The sequence below is a fragment of the Gobius niger genome (assembly GCF_951799975.1).
Source record: "Gobius niger genome assembly, chromosome: 20".
NCBI lineage: Eukaryota > Metazoa > Chordata > Actinopteri > Gobiiformes > Gobiidae > Gobius > Gobius niger.
In genome coordinates, this window is record NC_136871.1 from 560,672 (window position 1) to 578,472 (window position 17,801).

The 17,801-nt window shown below is 41.0% G+C and overlaps 1 protein-coding gene across 1 annotated transcript in view; it reads left to right on the forward strand.

The window, feature by feature from the left end:
• Positions 1-17,408, forward strand: part of rims4 (regulating synaptic membrane exocytosis 4) — a 94,203-nt gene extending 76,795 nt beyond the window's left edge. The window contains exon 6 of the mRNA XM_079579341.1: positions 17,182-17,408. Within this exon, the coding sequence (XP_079435467.1) occupies positions 17,182-17,400 (219 nt within the window). The 3' untranslated portion in view covers positions 17,401-17,408. The remainder of the gene's footprint in view (positions 1-17,181) is intronic.
• The last annotated feature ends 393 nt before the right edge of the window (positions 17,409-17,801 follow it).

Consider the following 17,801-nt stretch of genomic DNA (forward strand, 5'->3'; position numbering starts at 1 on the left):
AATTTATCTGAACAGGAAATGGCTGGATTTTTTTTCTCAAGAAAACTTTGCGGCAAAACATTATTACTTTTTAGGGAAATTTTTTACACATTTTTTACTTGCTTAGAATCCACTTTTTGCAGTGCGTCCTTCGGCAAGACTCTTCACCCGCTCTGCCTATGTGTAAATGAGTGAATAGAGAATCTTTATCACATTTAAGAACAATCAAGATGGATGGAAATAAAACGTTTGTGTGAAGCCACGGCCTTTAGGTGCCACACAAAAAAAAAACTAATCACAAAACTATGGCACCATCAAAATGACGACATACGTGGCTGAACCAGATCATGTCCCAGTTTCTGTTTGACTTTCGGTGAAAAGTTTAATTTGATCCAGGACAAAGACGGTGTTTCAGATCCGAGGTTTAGAACATCTGAAATGAGAGACGTCTTTAAATACTTCTGACCTCGTCGTCTCGTGTCTGTCCTTTACGGAGTTTAAGGGTTTCTGGTCCTGGAGTGACTTCAATCTCATAAGTCACAGATTATTAAAGGTGAAACGTGTTCTCGCATAATATACTGCTGACATATAGTTGAGGAAAAGTTGGAGGAAAAGTGAAGTTGGTCCATAGTTTTCGGGAGGTTTTCTGAAGTTATTTTACGATATAAACGTCTGCTGCGTCTTTTTTCTCTCCTTAGACTGAAACTAGCGAGTGACTCTGTTGAAAAGTAGTTACAGATACTGAATACTTGCCTTAATGTGTATTTTGTAACATATTCTGAATACTTGGACTATACTTTCATTATATTCATGCATAAAAGCGGCGTATGGTTAAAAACATGCAGCTACACTTAATCTTTTCTCTGGCGGTTTTCATCTTGTCTTTCTTTTAAACTGAAAGATAATGGATTGAGGACTGCAAAGCAATCCTTTGATTTTAGGAAAGTAACTGTATTCCAAATGTGTATTTAAACATGGATTTGACCTTTTTTAACCAGGAAAGTCCCTGAGATCAGGGTATTAACAGGCCAGTGTTTTTCCACACTGAGATATGTTCTTACCTGAGCTGTGACGAGTTCTTTAGGACCTGTCTGATCTTCAGTCACGTAAACACAGCGCAGACGGCGTTAGCATTTAGCCTCTCCCTCTCTCCTCTATAGCTCCAAAACAGGTCAAGATAGAAGCTACCAAGCTCTTCCACGTTTTCCCCTATTTAAATATGGTTACGTGAAGTGTTCCACTACAAAGTATAATTACACACAATTAAACAATGTGGATTTTCTAAGCGGATAAAAGGGGGAACTATATTGTAAGGCGGAATAATACCAGGAGTAGTTTGGCATCCGCGCAGTAAAGTGAAGATAATTAGAGGTTAGATTTTAGGCCCGAGATATCATGCATGAGAGTCGGGGTCGGGTCGGGTTTTAATTTAATTTAATTTAATTTTTTTAATCTCGATTAAGATCCACGCATCACCTTTTTAGTTTCATTAATACGAAATCTGATCATAACCTTCTTTAAAATGGACGAATAGTTTCCTGCTCTTGTGGAAAGACATAAACTTTAGTAACAACTGTTATTAAGCAACGCGAGCAGAGCAGGCAGCACACGTGAACATGGCCCATTTTACAAGCTGAGCCATAATAATCACAAATAGAACAAATAAAGGCCATACAAACCTCACTTTAAGTGTAATCATGTATTATTAGTTTCACAGTTCAAACCAATGCACTTTTTAACCATATTCTCATTTTCAGAGTTTCGTTTCCTGTGTTGCGTTACTGCCCAACATGTTACACGTTATCAAAACCATCTCAGCACTCGCACCAACTAATGTTTAATCAGACCTGGGCTAAATCCGGCCTGCGAGATGATTCAGTCTCTGGCCCGTTCCTGTGCGGAGGACCAGAATGCTCACTCCAGCCACTAGGGGGCAGATTAAATAAGGATAAAAGTAAGGAATTCCACAGGTGTCCAGCAGAGGGCACTGACATAAGAACTCAGGATATGAACAACACATTGTAGTCAAGTGGAGTGAATGAATATTGATGAAGCAGAGACTTGATACACAGGCTTGTAAAGTGCAATACGGGCGACGGTGGCACAGAAGGTCGGGGGTTTGAATCCCACGTCCTGAAAGTGCACACTGTCGTTGTGCCCTTGGGTGAGACACTTCACCCACATTGCCCCCAGTGTCTGCGTACACTGGTGTATGAATGAGTGTATGAATGGGTGAGTGGGGCCTTGCTGTAAAGCGCTTTGAGTGCCTAATGTAGGTGGAAAAGCACTTTATAAGTTGAGACCATTTACCATTTACCATTTACCTTGGGTGAGCCGTTTTTATGAGGCTACAGTCCTGTCGGGATCATCCTCAGTGCATTTTCCCAATCAAAACAGTTTTTATTTTTCCCGACATAAGTGTGAGTTATTGTTGGTGCCTCCCTCTGACCTCAGGCGTCTCATGTGGCCCCTTATGAAAATGAATTCCCCCCCTGCTTTAGATCGGTACAGAAAAACGTCATCTACTGTGTGTGGTCGAGGTGTTACTGAAACTTTACTTCTATGTTTCATGAGGGAACAAAACGACGTCCTTAAAAGCCTGAAAGAAACGAGTCCGCTCCTTCCAACGCCGTCTGTGTCGTGGCCAGAACATCATGTGACGCTTTTAAAAGAAGTCGTGTCGTTTTCTGAAAAGTTTTTGAAGATAAGAATACGCCGTCCTAGATCTGGAGAAACTGGGGCAGTCTGACGAATCAGTTTGGGGTCGAGAGCGAGTCGGACGGAGGACAGCAGCCAGAGTGAGGCAGGTGAAGGAAACTGCAAAGGAACCAGGGCAGCTCTGAAGAACAAACGAGAAACCAGAGAAACCAGAGAACGACGGGATCGAGGCTTTCACGCCCGTCCCTTTAAAGACCTTCTCTCTCCGTCAAAACAAACCTCCTTCTCGTGTCACATGACTCGCTCAAAACGCAACTCCAAATATGTTTCTGCGGGCGGGAAAAGTCACTGCATTATTCATAACAAGGTCTTCAGACTTAAAGGGATGTTTCAGGATGTTTGACATAGGGCCTCATTTCCTCGTTATCCAGAGTGATTTTGTGTAATTCATGCAGTTCTTCTGTTTGAAGAGTTCCGTGGCGCTAGGCTAGTGCAAGGCTAGTGCATGTCTATGGTATCAGCTAGCCTGCATTAAAAACAGTGTGACCCGCTCCACAGAGCACCTGAGGCAGATCACTGATAACACCAGACTAACCATATACATGTCTTAATGTTTGGAAAATAACTGACCTGCATCACATGAACGATCGCATTCTGAGGGACTATTTTCTCTCAAATATAAGTTATTTTAACCTCTTACCACCCGCCTTAACTGACTGGAGTCTACAGCCTAAAGGCCAGTGTGATGCCTCATTTGAAAGCTAAGACCTACAGAACTTTCCTCGTGTTGTTGCAGTGTTGTTGTCACATTTCTGACGTTCTTTTTCATCTTTTTTGTGACTTTTTTATTGCCTTTTTGTCATGTCATTACCCTGGTTTTCGTCTTGTTTTTGTCGCTACATTGACACTTTTTTTTAAGAGGCTTTTAGATTTGGGTAAAGCCAAACTGGAGGACATGTGTTTGGTTGAGGTGGGGGTGAACCTGTTACCTGCCGTCCCCCCGATCAGGGAGTTTGGGTTTCACTCACACATATGTTTAGAAACTAGAAGGTTTTGTTTTCAATAGTATCACACTGGCATATCCAGTCAGTACTCGGGTTGTTCCGATGGACGATGTCATCGAGCCACCATTTTGAGGCCACGCCCCCTCCTGTCAGACACACGCACTGATCTTCTGTGGGCCTTGTAAACCTTCACACTTTGCAGAGATTGCTCTGTAAATCAAATCACAGATATAACTAAGATACACGATAGCTTAAGTAGCCTGCCAGAAGCCATGATGTGTTCGCCGTAATTATTAAAGTAAAGACGCTGCTCTGTTTGATTTGTTTGTTTGTTGGAGCAGCTTCAAAAACAAAAGCTACGACGCAAACTTAATAAATATTGTCCCGTTCACCCACTGTTTCTTAAACATTACGTTAACATTGATCAAATGCAAATAATAAGCTCAGATTTACATTTGTATCAGTGTGATCAGAGCCTTGGAGTTGAGGAGTTGACTCTGAATAAGTCATTCTCCTCAGACTTTACGCACGAGTTTTAACACATTTCTGTTGCAAAAGTCGTGTCCGTGACTCTGTTCAGATCAGGTTTAGTTTAGATACATTTATCTGCAATCTCACATTTTTCCTGACATAAATAATAATATGCAGCTTCTATATGGGCTAAATGTCATTAAAAACGCTTATAATGAGAAATGGACGATATCATCGTCCATCACGATGGTTCACTGCAAACATCGTCAACGGCCAATTAAGGGGAGACACTACAGGCAAAACTCAATTTTTTCAGGTTTTGGGCCAAATCTGTCTCTGAACATATAAACTTTCACCCAGAAACAGAAAACATGCCTAATCTTCACAACAACATGTTTAAATATTGCGCTGATTCAATGTTCCCCCATAGACTTATATGGGAGAACACAATTTCAAGGCCTTTTTCTGAAAACACATGTTTCTGTCATTGTGGCGACACTATGTCCACGTCAGTCGGACCTAAAGACTTCACATTTTCCAGCCTTGGACTGAACAAGATTTGGAAGATTTTTTCAGAGGGATTTTTTATTATTTAATCCCTTAAGCCCCATTTATTGAGTTTTGAATGTCAAAAAATGAGGCAAAAACTACATTTTTACAAATTTTTCAACTAAAAAACAGCTTATTTTAAAACTAAACAAGAAATCCTAAATCCGCTCTGAGAAAGTCTTGGCAACTCATTTATCAATAAAATGAAACCATAAGTTTGAATGTAGCTCTGTCCATTATTCAGATTTCGTCGCCGAAAAGATGGGAAATTTGGGGCATTTTTAGGCATAAAACACCTTGTTCTTATATGAAAAGATAAAATGACAGAAAACTTGCCATGTATTTTTTTCTCACATTTATGCCAGTGATCGACAGCAACACGCTCCTCTCGACACCAGCCTTAAAAAATGCAATTCTCAAACAGGAGACGATCTGAGGAGGTATTTTTAGTCCGACCTAAAAAAGATCTTTTATATTCCGCTCTCACTGTGGTACAGCCGGGCGAGCAGAGGCGCCGGGTTGTTGTTTCAGAGATGAAGCGCTTAGATGGAAATAGAATTGGTTCCCGACGGAGACGCTTGAACAGTGGTTAGTATTGGAGCGGCTCGGCTGATCGATCACTGTGTGACGGGGGGGGGGGGCACGGGGGGGGGGGGGGGGGGGGGCGCGTGAGTGGAGGATCAGGAGAACACACGCTCAGGTCAAGGCCAGGCCCCATCGCGCTGAAGGTGGACTGTCCTACTGCATTTAAGAGGAACTAACGCTCCACTGGTCGTCTTGTAACTTATCCTCCCGATCAAAGCAAAAGGGGTTACCGTCTGCAGCAGACGGAGATATTCCAGATATTAAAGAGGGGGTGTTCTGCTTTAAAGAGGGGGTGTTCTGCTTTAAAGAGGGGGTGTTCTGCTTTAAAGAGGGGGTGTTCTGCTTTAAAGAGGGGGTGTTCTGCTTTCTTCAGTCCCATAGCACCAGTCTATATCACACTACAATGATGACAAACCTTCTGTTGGTCTGTAAATGCAGTAAATTAGACGAAAAAATGACAAAAATTTGATAAAAATTTGACCAAAAAATTACAAAAAAATTACAAAAAAATTACAAAAAATTGACAAAAAATGACAAAAAAATGACAAAAAAATGACAAAAAAATGACAAAAAAATGACAAAAAAATTACAAAAAAATGACCCAAAAAAATACAAAAAATTACAAAAAAATTACAAAAATGTGACAAAAAAATGACAAAATTTTTTTTACAAAAATTTACAAAAATGTGACAAAAATGAGTTGAATACCCAACAAAAAAAAGATGGAAAAAAAATCTGACGTGAGGAAAAAGATCCTCTCGGTTCAGGCGGGAGTTAAGAGGTTAAAGAGGGGGTGTTCTGCTTTAAAGAGGGGGTGTTCTGCTTTAAAGAGGGGGTGTTCTGCTTTAAAGAGGGGGTGTTCTGCTTTTGTCAGTCCCATAGCACCAGTCTATATCTCACTACAATGATGACAAACCTTCTGTTGGTCTGTAAATGCAGTAAATTAGACGAAAAAATGACAAAAATGTGATAAAAATTTGACAAAAAAATTACAAAAAAAATTACAAAAATTTGACAAAAAATTACAAAAAATTGACCAAAAATTGACCAAAAAACAAAACAAAAATGTGATAAAAAAAATGACCAAAAAATGCAAAAAATTGACACAAAATTACAAAAAAATGACCAAAAAAAATACAACAAATTACAAAAAAAATTACAAAAATGTGACAAAAATGAGTTGAATACCCAACAAAACAATGATGGAAAAAAAATCTGACGTGAGGAAAAAGATCCTCTCGGTTCAGGCGGGGGTTAAGAGGTTAAAGAGGGGGTGTTCTGCTTTAAAGAGGGGGTGTTCTGCTTTAAAGAGGGGGTGTTCTGCTTTAAAGAGGGGGTGTTCTGCTTTAAAGAGGGGGTGTTCTGCTTTTGTCAGTCCCATAGCACCAGTCTATATCTCACTACAATGATGACAAACCTTCTGTTGGTCTGTAAATGCAGTAAATTAGAATAACTGCCTTGTATAAAATGTCTCTCTCAAAATGGCTGTAGTGAATGTCTTGAAATAGGCCTCTGTCTCTTTAAGAACCTCTGAGCCTTTAGACACGCCCCCTCCACACGCTGTCTGTGGCATCAGTGGGGAGGGGGTTCTGCTGAGGAGCAGTGGTTGGTTACTCGGCTGGTGACCAAAGCTCGGAGGCGTCTCCAGGAGGTGGGGGCGTTCCTAGGAGGACTCAGGCAAACCTATCCCTAAAATGGCCGCCATCAGAGTTTTTACAGATTACTCAGAAATACGTGAATGTGCCAAGGCAACACTTCAGCCATGTTTTTAATGAGGGAGTGACAGAATAACAGGATGGAAAGCTGGAAAAAGTCCATTTTGCATAATACCCCCTTTAAAGAAACAGTGAATGTTTGTCCAAAGATGATGAGGTTTTCTCTCCTCAGCTGTTTTTTTTTAGAAACATCTCAACTGCACTTGGTTGTTGCTCCTCTTCAGCCGCTCTTCTGTGTTTGACAGAGGCGCTGCTTCTACTAAATGTAAAGATAATAGAACCACACTGTAATAAGTGTATTTAGGCCTTGTTGAAGAAAGGTACAAATTTACAAAAAGCCAAAGTACATTTCTCATGTTTTGACTACAAAGGAAATATGTGGTTTCAAACAACTTAAAAATGCTTGACTTTGGGTCAAAGTCATTTATTACTTTGACCCAAAGTTCAAAATTAAGTTCTTCTCCTGCGTATGGTGTGACGCATTCAAATGTGCGCCAAGTGTGTGACGTATTATCTCCGCGCTCTCAGAAACGCTACTTGTGAATATCATCGGTTTCTGATGAATTTTGGTAAGTTTTTCCTTTAATATATCAAAATTCTACATACTATATGTTTTAGATCAAAATAGTCTTAAGTTACGCGTTAACTCAAGAATTCTGCCGTACAAAACGGCAATGAACTGAGTCTGAGAACTCCAACTCCCATAATGCACCGTCCGTGTTTCGCCCGCTCTTTCCTCTGTTTTCGGATCCTGGTTCCTCCCCCTTCTCTTCGCTCTGCAGTTGGAGAGACGCCATTGCTGAAGTCGCCGAGCGGTGAGAACAACCCGACAACGTGCGTAAGTTTGTTAAATCGTGTAACTTTTATTCTGGACGACTTGCCAGTTATCGTTGCTTTGCGCTGTGAAAGTGTCTGTGGATAAATGGATGTCTCGCGACCGCGTTCGAAAATTGGTTTATTTTATGCATTTTACGTCGCTGTGTTAACGATGCTGGCGCTTTCCCCAGACGATAAACCAACCCAGTTTAGGCTTATAATGCAATATATTTCCAGTGAGTTAATTTTCCTCTACCCATGTCAGATAACTTTACCACGGAGGCCTGTTGGCTGTATTCCACAGAATAGTAACGTACTTATTGTTGACGACTTCGCGTTTAAAAAGTGTTCTCCGCTTAGCCACAGTCATGGAATCACGTGAATCGTGCAGATGTATAAAAATAGTAATAATAATGCTTTTATATTATACAACATTTAATTTTTTTTTTTCTTTTATTCTATTGCACAGAATTTAATTCTGCACATGCAAGTCTGATGGCATGACCCCAGATCTGATTTTTACACGTTATCAACCAAAGGCTGTTTGGAAAAAAACAATGTAGTGAACATATTTAAATTTATTTCTCTTACAGATGATGTGCTATTGATATTTATCCTGCAAAACAATTATACAGCCTATCTTGGAGGACTTTGGACAGGAATATCTGAGGTGAGTTATTAAATCTGCTACTTTAACTCTTGTTGAAATAAATTAATAAGTGCATTGTTAGTACAATGGGTTCCACTTTTTTTGTTTTCTTTTTCAAGTGGAGATTGAATTTGTGAAAGAAGATCACTGCTGCTGAAGCACTACAAACTTGTGCATGGAATGCTATTCGTCCATGGCGCAATAGGAGGACTCCCTAACTTCTGTGAGATCATTGAGATGGCCATACTCCAAAACACTGTATTTTTCATTGTCAAAAGGGTGGATGTATGGTATATTGAACATTTTCGATTGTTTGATCTAAAAAGGTGTCCACTTAAAGGAATAGGCCACCGTTTTTACATACTGAGATACGTTCTTACATTAGCTTTGACGAGTTCTTTAGGACCTGTCTGATCTTCCCCCGTGCCTTCAGTCACGTAAACACAACACAGACGGCGTTAGCATTTAGCCTCTCCCCCTCTCCTCTATAGCTCTAAAAACAGGTCAAGATAGAAGCTACCAAGCTCCTCCACGTTTTCCCTATTTAAATATGGTTACGTGAAGTGTCCCACTACAAAGTATAATTACACACAATTAAACAATGTGGATTTTATAAGCGGATAAAAGGGGGGACTATATTGTAAGGCGTAATAATACCAGGAGTAGTTCGAAATCCGCGCAGTAATCTTCACTTTACTGTGGGGATGCCAAATATATTTATATATATATACTGCTTATTACTTACTACGTATTTATGCGATATCTTTTTGCATTCATTCTTTCCAGATTTCCATGGTGATGGAGATATGGGAACAATCAAGGTTATAAAACTGGAAATAACGCCACTTGTTATTGTAGTCGCCGATGGAGCTACACCAGGTACCTCACGACAAGAAGTGGTTGACCTAGCCTAGGATTGGGGACTTCAAGGACAGATGGCCAGCCTTTTTCAGTCAGCTAGAGGTAATGTACCTTATTCCACTCCGCCCACTTTTGTCTCTTTCTGCTTTGTCTCGGCACTTCCGTTGTACAAACACCTTCGGTCAAGCGTGAAGCCCATTCATTAAGCGGAAAACAAGGGAAAATATTCTCCACTCAAATCTGATGTTTAGTTTGTGTAAAATGGCCAATGTTCATTTGCACCAACAAGTCAACTGCAACATTTCTCTGCGTGGCCGAAAAACGTTTTTGTTTTTGTGTAGAAACTGATTTTATCTGGACTTCTCCAGCCCCATGTTAACTGATAGGAGAAAAGGGGCGGGCACAATTAATGGCGGCGCCCACGCGAATGTCCAGAATAAGGTGGATGACCGCCTAGTTTGGCAAATTTGTACATTAACACTCCTTTTGCTTCAGGTGAATGAAGAGTTCCACAGGCTTGTGGCCCTCCCTCTCAAGTCAAAGTTTTTGGAAAAACTTGACCTCTACTCCAGTGGACTGTTGGCATTGGCAAGATCCAAGAAAGGAACTGCAGGGGCCAAAATCGCTCCTATCCTGCACACGTTTGACCAGGTAATTAGCTGCATTATCCTGATTCCGTCCTGCTTTAAGCTGAGCGCAGACTAATTGACTTGTTTTGGTCAGATTTTTTTGCGGTTCTGAGTCTACCTTAGTCTATCTTTCTCACCCAAATATGAGCCCACAAGATGAATGTAGCTTAGCCTTGCTGCTAAACCACCAAACAATCACAACATCACATTGCCAAACTGCAAATAAACTTTTCCTAATTGTCACAATTTAATATGCATGCTAATTGGTTATAAAATTTTAAATTGGCATTTAAATAGAATAGAATTTTGGCATTAGAGTGGCATTAAAGTGCAATTTCTAACCATTTCATGCTTTTCGAGATTTTTTTCTTTATTGCTTGAAAATAGTGCACAAAATGATGTGGAACAGCAGTTTTTCCTTTACTTGGACTTACCTGGTAAACTAATTCCTCACAGGAGTCTAGGATGGATATCACAGACCCGAGAGTCTTCAACACAATACCATCCACAAGTTTCACTGGGATTTTTTTTTCTTAGCTTTGACACTTAAACAAAATTGCATGATGTGAGAAAAAGTTCCTACTACTAACTGACCCCTTCTCCAAGGTTCATCTTATTGTCGAATTGCTGCTTGATATTAATTTTTAAATTTATGCTTCAGGCCGAAAACATCGATCTGAAGAGAGTGTCTCCTGAAGGCCCTTGTCATTGCTCTTGGGGAGGATACTGGTGATCTTGACAAGGAGTTTGTGGTAGGTAACATATTTTTCCTTACAGCCTGCTTCCTGTGATTTCATGTAACTGGAAAGTACGTTGAATTACCTTGTGTATGAATTGTGCTCTATAAATTGTGTAAGTCTTGAGCCAAATCACATGAAAGAAAAACTGTCACAAAGTTCAAAGCCCTCTCTTTCAGCTCATATGAACTATGGTCTAATTATTTCCTCATAAAGGCGTCTAAAAGTGGAGACAATATTCAAAAACATATACTTTAAGCCATAAAAAATATATGGCGGGTTTGGGAATCAAATCACTAAGTGATCAGGTAAAACGTTTGGACATTTTCATTTTGGAAATTTCTTTCAAAAACTGTTTTGCTCCCATAGAGTTATATTGGCACCTGCCCTCCAACTGAATTAAAATCTTAAAACGTGAATGCAACTCATACCCTAATGTGTTGAATTATCCCTGACCTAATTACTGCGATTGCCTCTATAAACCTGTACAGCCCGTCAAAAGCCACGGTGGCGGTCCAGCTCCTCAAACCTCCTGCAACATTTCCAGAGCGTATATATTCTACTCCAATTTGTAATATTTTTGTGCAAAAAGAGCTTAAAAATGAAATTGTCCATGAAGCGAGTTACTTCCTGTTTATCCATTGGACGCCAATTTCTTTATTTATTGACCTTTATTAAACCAGGATAGGGGAAGAGGGTTAGGGTTAGGAGGAATCTATTGTACATGTTTTTAGTGGTGGGGAAACCGGAGTACCAGGAGGAAACCTACGCTGACACGGGGAGAACATGCAAACTCCACACAGAAAGGCCCCGTCCAGGTGGGAATCGAACCCGGGACCTTCTAGCTTCTAACCACTGCACTACCGTGCCGCCCATAGCATAAAGCATAAATGTACCCACTTCTGCTTTATCCCATTTAAATTACAAGAAATTGAGAGCAATGACAAAATGTAACTTGTGTTTTTTTATTTTTTCAAAAACTCAGCGGTTAATCTAAATTCGAATTGGTTGGATACCAATGCACGTCGTCAAGCTAACACTGTTTTTCTCCTCTCTATAGGACAGTCCGCAAGATGACCTTCAGGTCGATTTGGAGCAGGTGACCATGGCGGTGTTTTCCATTCGACCAGAAGGATGTTTCGAACTTCCTCCAGAGGACATTGGTATCGTTATCGAAGGCGTAACAATCTTAAATGGACTCAGCTCTGTCGCACCTGCTTGTGCCCTACTGCTCAGTTTGATCTACATTCTCAATCTTGCCTACCCTAAAAGCATCCGTTACACTCTCGAGGTTTTCCAGAACATTTTTTTGGAGCTAGATTCTCAGAAAATGTCCCCAAAAGTGCACACACTCTTAGGAAAACTGCAAAGTGCAGATTAATGGTCATCCTAAGCCTATGACAGTGTTGTTTATTTCTGCTGCAGTACAATCTGAACCAAAGGAGTAAATGACTTTCTTTTTGTTTTTTGTCGGAGCTCTGCATATGCACTGTAGAAATTGCTAAATGCATGCATGATCATCTTAAGCTTGTCTACATCTTGGTGCATTCAGTGTTTTAAAAGTTTTATAAAACTGAGTGTTTAAGAAAACAAAAAAAGCAACAAAAGCACTTTGTAATCCTCCTGTTTAGACAGGATTGTTTATTGCTGGCACAGAACAATCCGAACTGAACTGCTACTCTGGCATGTGAATATAGTCATGGAGGCTGTACAATATTCAATTGCAATGTTCTGAAAAATGTGAAAAATGTGAGATCAATGTGACGTTACTACTACAAATAAATAATTTGCAGCTACGACCTTTATTTTACATCTTCACATCATTACTAAACTTACAAACAAGTTTATACTGTTTAAAGCTGTGGCTCTCAAACTCCACACCCAGTACAATCTTTTTTTTTCGGTGCTAGGTCAATAATAAATCAGAATGCCTAAAAATGTCAAAGTATAGGTGCCAAGTATAGGTCAAAAATGGAAATGATCTCCTACCACCTGAAGAAGCCCGAGTACCACCAGTGGCACATGTACCACAGTTTGAGAAACACTGTTCATGTATATTTTCAGTTGACTACAGTTATTTAGTATCAAATAACGTACAAACTTCTATATTGTAATTTTGGTAGATGAATGTTGAAAAACAAGGTGATTCAACGTTTGAATAGGATTGTGAGAATGTTTAGAGTGGGGGAGTCGCAAAATTTTAAGTTGAACTAAAGTATAGATGTGGATTAGAATGTACAATGTTTTTGTAAGAAAAAGGTCAAAAATACAAAGTTGTTTTTGTGTAAAATTTAGCTTTAGAATAAAGCTGACTTTTAAGTTTAATTTTCAGAAAATAATAATCAAATTTTATATATCTTTGTAAGTTGAAAGAAAGTAATATTTTAGAAAACATTGAATGATTATTTAACTTTAATCTGACTAAAAATATAAGTTTGGTTCAATATAAAATGAAAAGTTGAAAATACTTAATTTATTAGTTGTTACCAATTGAAACACTTTTTTAAAGGGGGGGTATTATGCAAAATCGACTTTTTCAAGCTTTACATCATGTTATTAAGTCATTCCCTCATTAAAAACATGCCTGAAGTGTTGCCTTAGCACATTAACGTATTTTCGAGTAATCTGTAAAAACTCCGATGGCAGCCATTTTAGGGATAAAACGCCTGATTCCTTCAGGAAACGCCCTCGACCTCCAGGATACGCCTCCGACCTTTCGTCACCAGCCGAGTAACCAACCACTGCTCCTCAGCAGAACCCCCTCGCCGCAGTGTCTAGCCCTAAGATGTAAACAGAGTCATCATGGAGGATTAGCTTCATGTGTTGTGAACCGGAGCCACAGCAGACTTTTACAAAGACACACATCAGTGTTTCTGTTACCGAAACACCCAGGATTAAAACCGGTGACAAGAACACTTATTTCAGTGTCTGGTTCTGCGCTGGGCCTTGATGATGCACAGAGCCTCCGGAGAAAGCTAATGCTAAGCTAAACCTCGAGTCATCACGTGAAAACGAGAAATATGCACACATAAAGTCAATAAAACCACCACACACATAAAGAACCGTTTAACAATGATCACACACGGAGCCAGGCTTGTTGATTTGGAAGTTTATTGCTCACATTTCATCTACAATGGGTCATAGCCGAGTGGTTTTCTCCCGGAGCTAACAAGCTAGCCGCGACAAGCTAACGGGAAAATTCACTGAATACAAGCAGCATATTATGCATTGAAAACGTCACTAAAACAGGCAACTGCTTGAAGCAGCCTTTATGATGATCACACACGGAGCCTGGCTTGTTGATTTTGTAGTTTATTGCTCACATTTCATCTACAGTGAGTCGTAGCCGAGTGGTTTTCTCCCGGAGCTAAGGCACTATTAGCCACGAAAAGCTAACAACCTTCACCTTCACAACATTCATTGAAAACAGGCAGCATATTATGCACAAATAACGTCAATAAAGCAGGCAACTACTTGAAGCAGCCTTTACGATGATCACACAATGAGCCTGCCTTTACACATTTGTGGTTTATTGCAGACTTTTCATCAACAATGAGCTGTAGTCGATTATAACAAGCTAACGGGTAACCTCGAAAAACCACTGTCCACCTGCACAGATAATGTCCGTCTTTGAATCGTATGGGCTCCTGCAGATCCTGGTGTCGTCCATGGGGGTATAGTTAGAGATCCATAAGGCATGGCAGATGCAAAGAGATAGCCTCCAAACAGCAGTTATTTTTCAGGCAAGAGCCCCTTCCAAGCGTCCGGTGTGGAAGGTTCGTCTCCAAATAATATCCTGTGTGGCCATTGTTCACAAAGTGATAAACAGCAGCTCCTTTCCAACAATAAAAATTAAAATGCACCGATCGTAGTTTCAATACAGTTGAGACAACGAGCGCAGTGTTGTTGTGATGCCACAGACAGCGTGTGGAGGGGGCGTGTCGGAAAGGGTCAGAGGTTCTTAAAGAGACAGGGGCCTATTTCAAGTCTTTCGCTACCGCCATTTTGAAAGAGCAATTTTATACAAGGCAGTTCTTCTAATTTACTGCATTTACAGACCAACAGAAGGTTTCGTCATCATTGTAGTGTGCCATAGACTGGTGCTATGTGGCTGAAAAAAGCATAATACCCCCTCTTTAAGTTGGTTCAACTGAAAACTTTTTTCAGTGCAGAGAGGGAAATGTGAGTGTGTTATTTTCAGTGCGAGTGGATACAGCTGTAGATCTACCAGCTTCATCCACGGCAGTGTCTGAAGAGATGCTTTCCACGCACACTTCCATCAGCTCTCTCTGGTTCCCGAGAGACACTGTCCCTCCAGCGTGTCCCCAGGGCCTCCACGTCTGAAACACCTCTGGAGATCTGGACCAGACACCAGCCGCCCTGCAGAGGAAACTCATTATCGCGATCTTTACTTTACTGACCCAAATCTCATGACCAGAGGTGAGAACAGGGAAGCACATTGAGCGTTGCATTTCTGCTCCACAACAGTCCTATCACTGCAGACTCTTTGTATCGGCTCCGTGACTCCTCGTAGGGACGGTGTTTTCCGTCTGTTGCCCTGGGTTGTTCATCGGTGTCTCGTGCTTGTGCTGCCGCTCGTTCTCTATGACCCACTTTGGAAATTGGAATCATGTTATTCTGTCACTCCCTCATTAAAAACATGGCTGAAGTGTTGGCTTGGCACATTCACGTATTTCTGAGTAATCTGTAAAAACTCTGATGGCGGCCATTTTAGGGATAGGTTTGCCTGAGTCCTCCTAGGAACGCCCCCACCTCCTGGAGACGCCTCCGAGCTTTGGTCACCAGCCGAGTAACCAACCACTGCTCCTCAGCAGAACCCCCTCCCCACTGATGCCACAGACAGCGTGTGGAGGGGGCGTGTCTAAAGGCTCAGAGGTTCTTAAAGAGACAGAGGCCTATTTCAAGACATTCACTACAGCCATTTTGAGAGAGACATTTTATACAAGGCAGTTATTCTAATTTACTGCATTTACAGACCAACAGAAGGTTTGTCATCATTGTAGTGTGATATAGACTGGTGCTGTGTGACTGACAAAAGCAGAACACCCCCTCTTTAAAGCAGAACACCCCCTCTTTAAAGCAGAACACCCCCTCTTTAAAGCAGAACACTCCCTCTTTAAAGCAGAACACCCCCTCTTTAAAGCAGAACACCCCCTCTTTAAAGCAGAACACCCCCTCTTTAAAGCAGAACACCCCCTCTTTAAAGTACCATAGCTTATTTTTTTAATCTATATTCTATGTTATATGTTTTATGTCATATACCAAGAAAAAGTCCAAGCTGTTCTCAAACAATGGCAATAAGAACTATTCTGATTCTGATTCTAACCATCAATAGCTTGTGGGCGATGGGATGCTCCGATGTCCATAGTAAATATCGGTCTGTGTGCGTTTCCTGTAAATAGTTTAGTCTTGACACTGCTGTCCTGTTTGTCCAAAATGTATATTTTTCTCTCCTTCTTCCCAGACATGACTTATATGTTACAGCTGGAATCTATCGTGTTTAAGTCGAGACCCTTTAGGTGAAAGTATTGGTGTTTCCCGCAGTGGTGGAAGTGGAGATTTGTATCTGTTTTCCTCCCTTTACATCTTAGTTTTCATGTCAGATATAAAAATGATGATGTTTATTTGATGATGTTTTGTCTGCGAGGTGGGGGCGACCCGGAAGTAGAAAGGCCGTCTTTCCCGCGGGTTTTCATTCATAAATATTGACAGATTTGACATCCACGTGTCCTGCTAAGGGGCCCCGTGATGACGCTTTCACCCAAATATGGTGTTTTTCCTCCTACGAGACGCTGGAGCGGAAAAGTGGAAGAACGGGCCGAGCATGCGCACTCGCTACAAAACTTCAGGGCTGGTTTTCTCTGAATGAGAGAAGCCGCACTCGGGCAGAGCCTGAGCCCTTATAGAAGCTCCCACAGACTCCAAACTTTACAGGCTGAGACACAACAACATTCTGAAGGTTTTTTCAGAGGGATTTTTTAATATCTAATTCCTAGCCTGATTTATTCAGCTTTGAAACCAAAAAAACAGGCGGAATTTGAGTTTTTACAGATTTTTTCACTGATGATTAGTTTATTGAAAAACTAAACAAAATATCCAAAATCCCTTTGAAAAAATCTTAGTCACTAATATGTCAATAAAATAAAACCATAACATTTAATCTGGATCAATTCATTATTTTGATTTCCCAAAATATAGGCAATTTTGGCCATTTTAAAGCTCAAAATGCCTTATTTTTATGTGAAAACTTAAAATGACAGAAAAATGCAACACATTTTTCTCTCATATTTATATCTGTGATGTTCAGCAAAAGCTTCAAACTGACATCTCTACATTTATGTTTTTTCTCTGTTCACCTGCAGTGTCTCGCCTTAACCTCTTACATGCCTTGACTGAGCGCATTTTCTCCAGTTCGGGTTTGGCGGGTCACAGTCTGGTCGCCCTACCAGAGCTTCTCTTCACGCTTTGAGAACTGACTCATTGTGACATTTCCCGCCTTGTTTCCAGGTGATCGTGTGGGGCAACTACGGCCGCATGGACCGGAAGTGCTTCATGGGCGTGGCCAGGATCCTGCTGGAGGAGCTGGACCTGAGCTCCATGGTCCTGGGCTGGTACAAGCTGTTCCCTACCTCCTCCATGGTGGAGCCCACCACGGCGCCGCTAATACGCCAGTCGTCTTCGCAGATGTCTTTGGAAAGCAACATTCCCTGCTGCGAAAGGTCCTAAAAAAGAAAGAAATCTCCCCCTGTTCTGCATTTTGCTCGTCGTCTTAGCTTCGCTGGGAGACGAAACCTGTAGCTCTGCGTCCGGCTGCGAAGTCCGGGCCCGCAACTTCAACCAGGAAACGTTTTGATTTTCAGGACTGAGCACAGACTCTGAACATGAGCTACATTTTTTGGAAACTATGCCAAGGCAATATGGACGATGTTATTGCGCTGTCGGCTGAGGAAGGACGGTATCGGCGAGCGTCGGAAAAGGTGGAAACTAGTATTTTATCGACAGACTGTTTTTTTGAACTTTGAAACTTCGATATAGAGCTATTTACTGTTTCTTTGTCGATCGCGTTGCCATTTTTATTGTGTGAAGGTCGAGCGGGAGCCTCCTCTCCCTCCTCTGAAACGACAGGA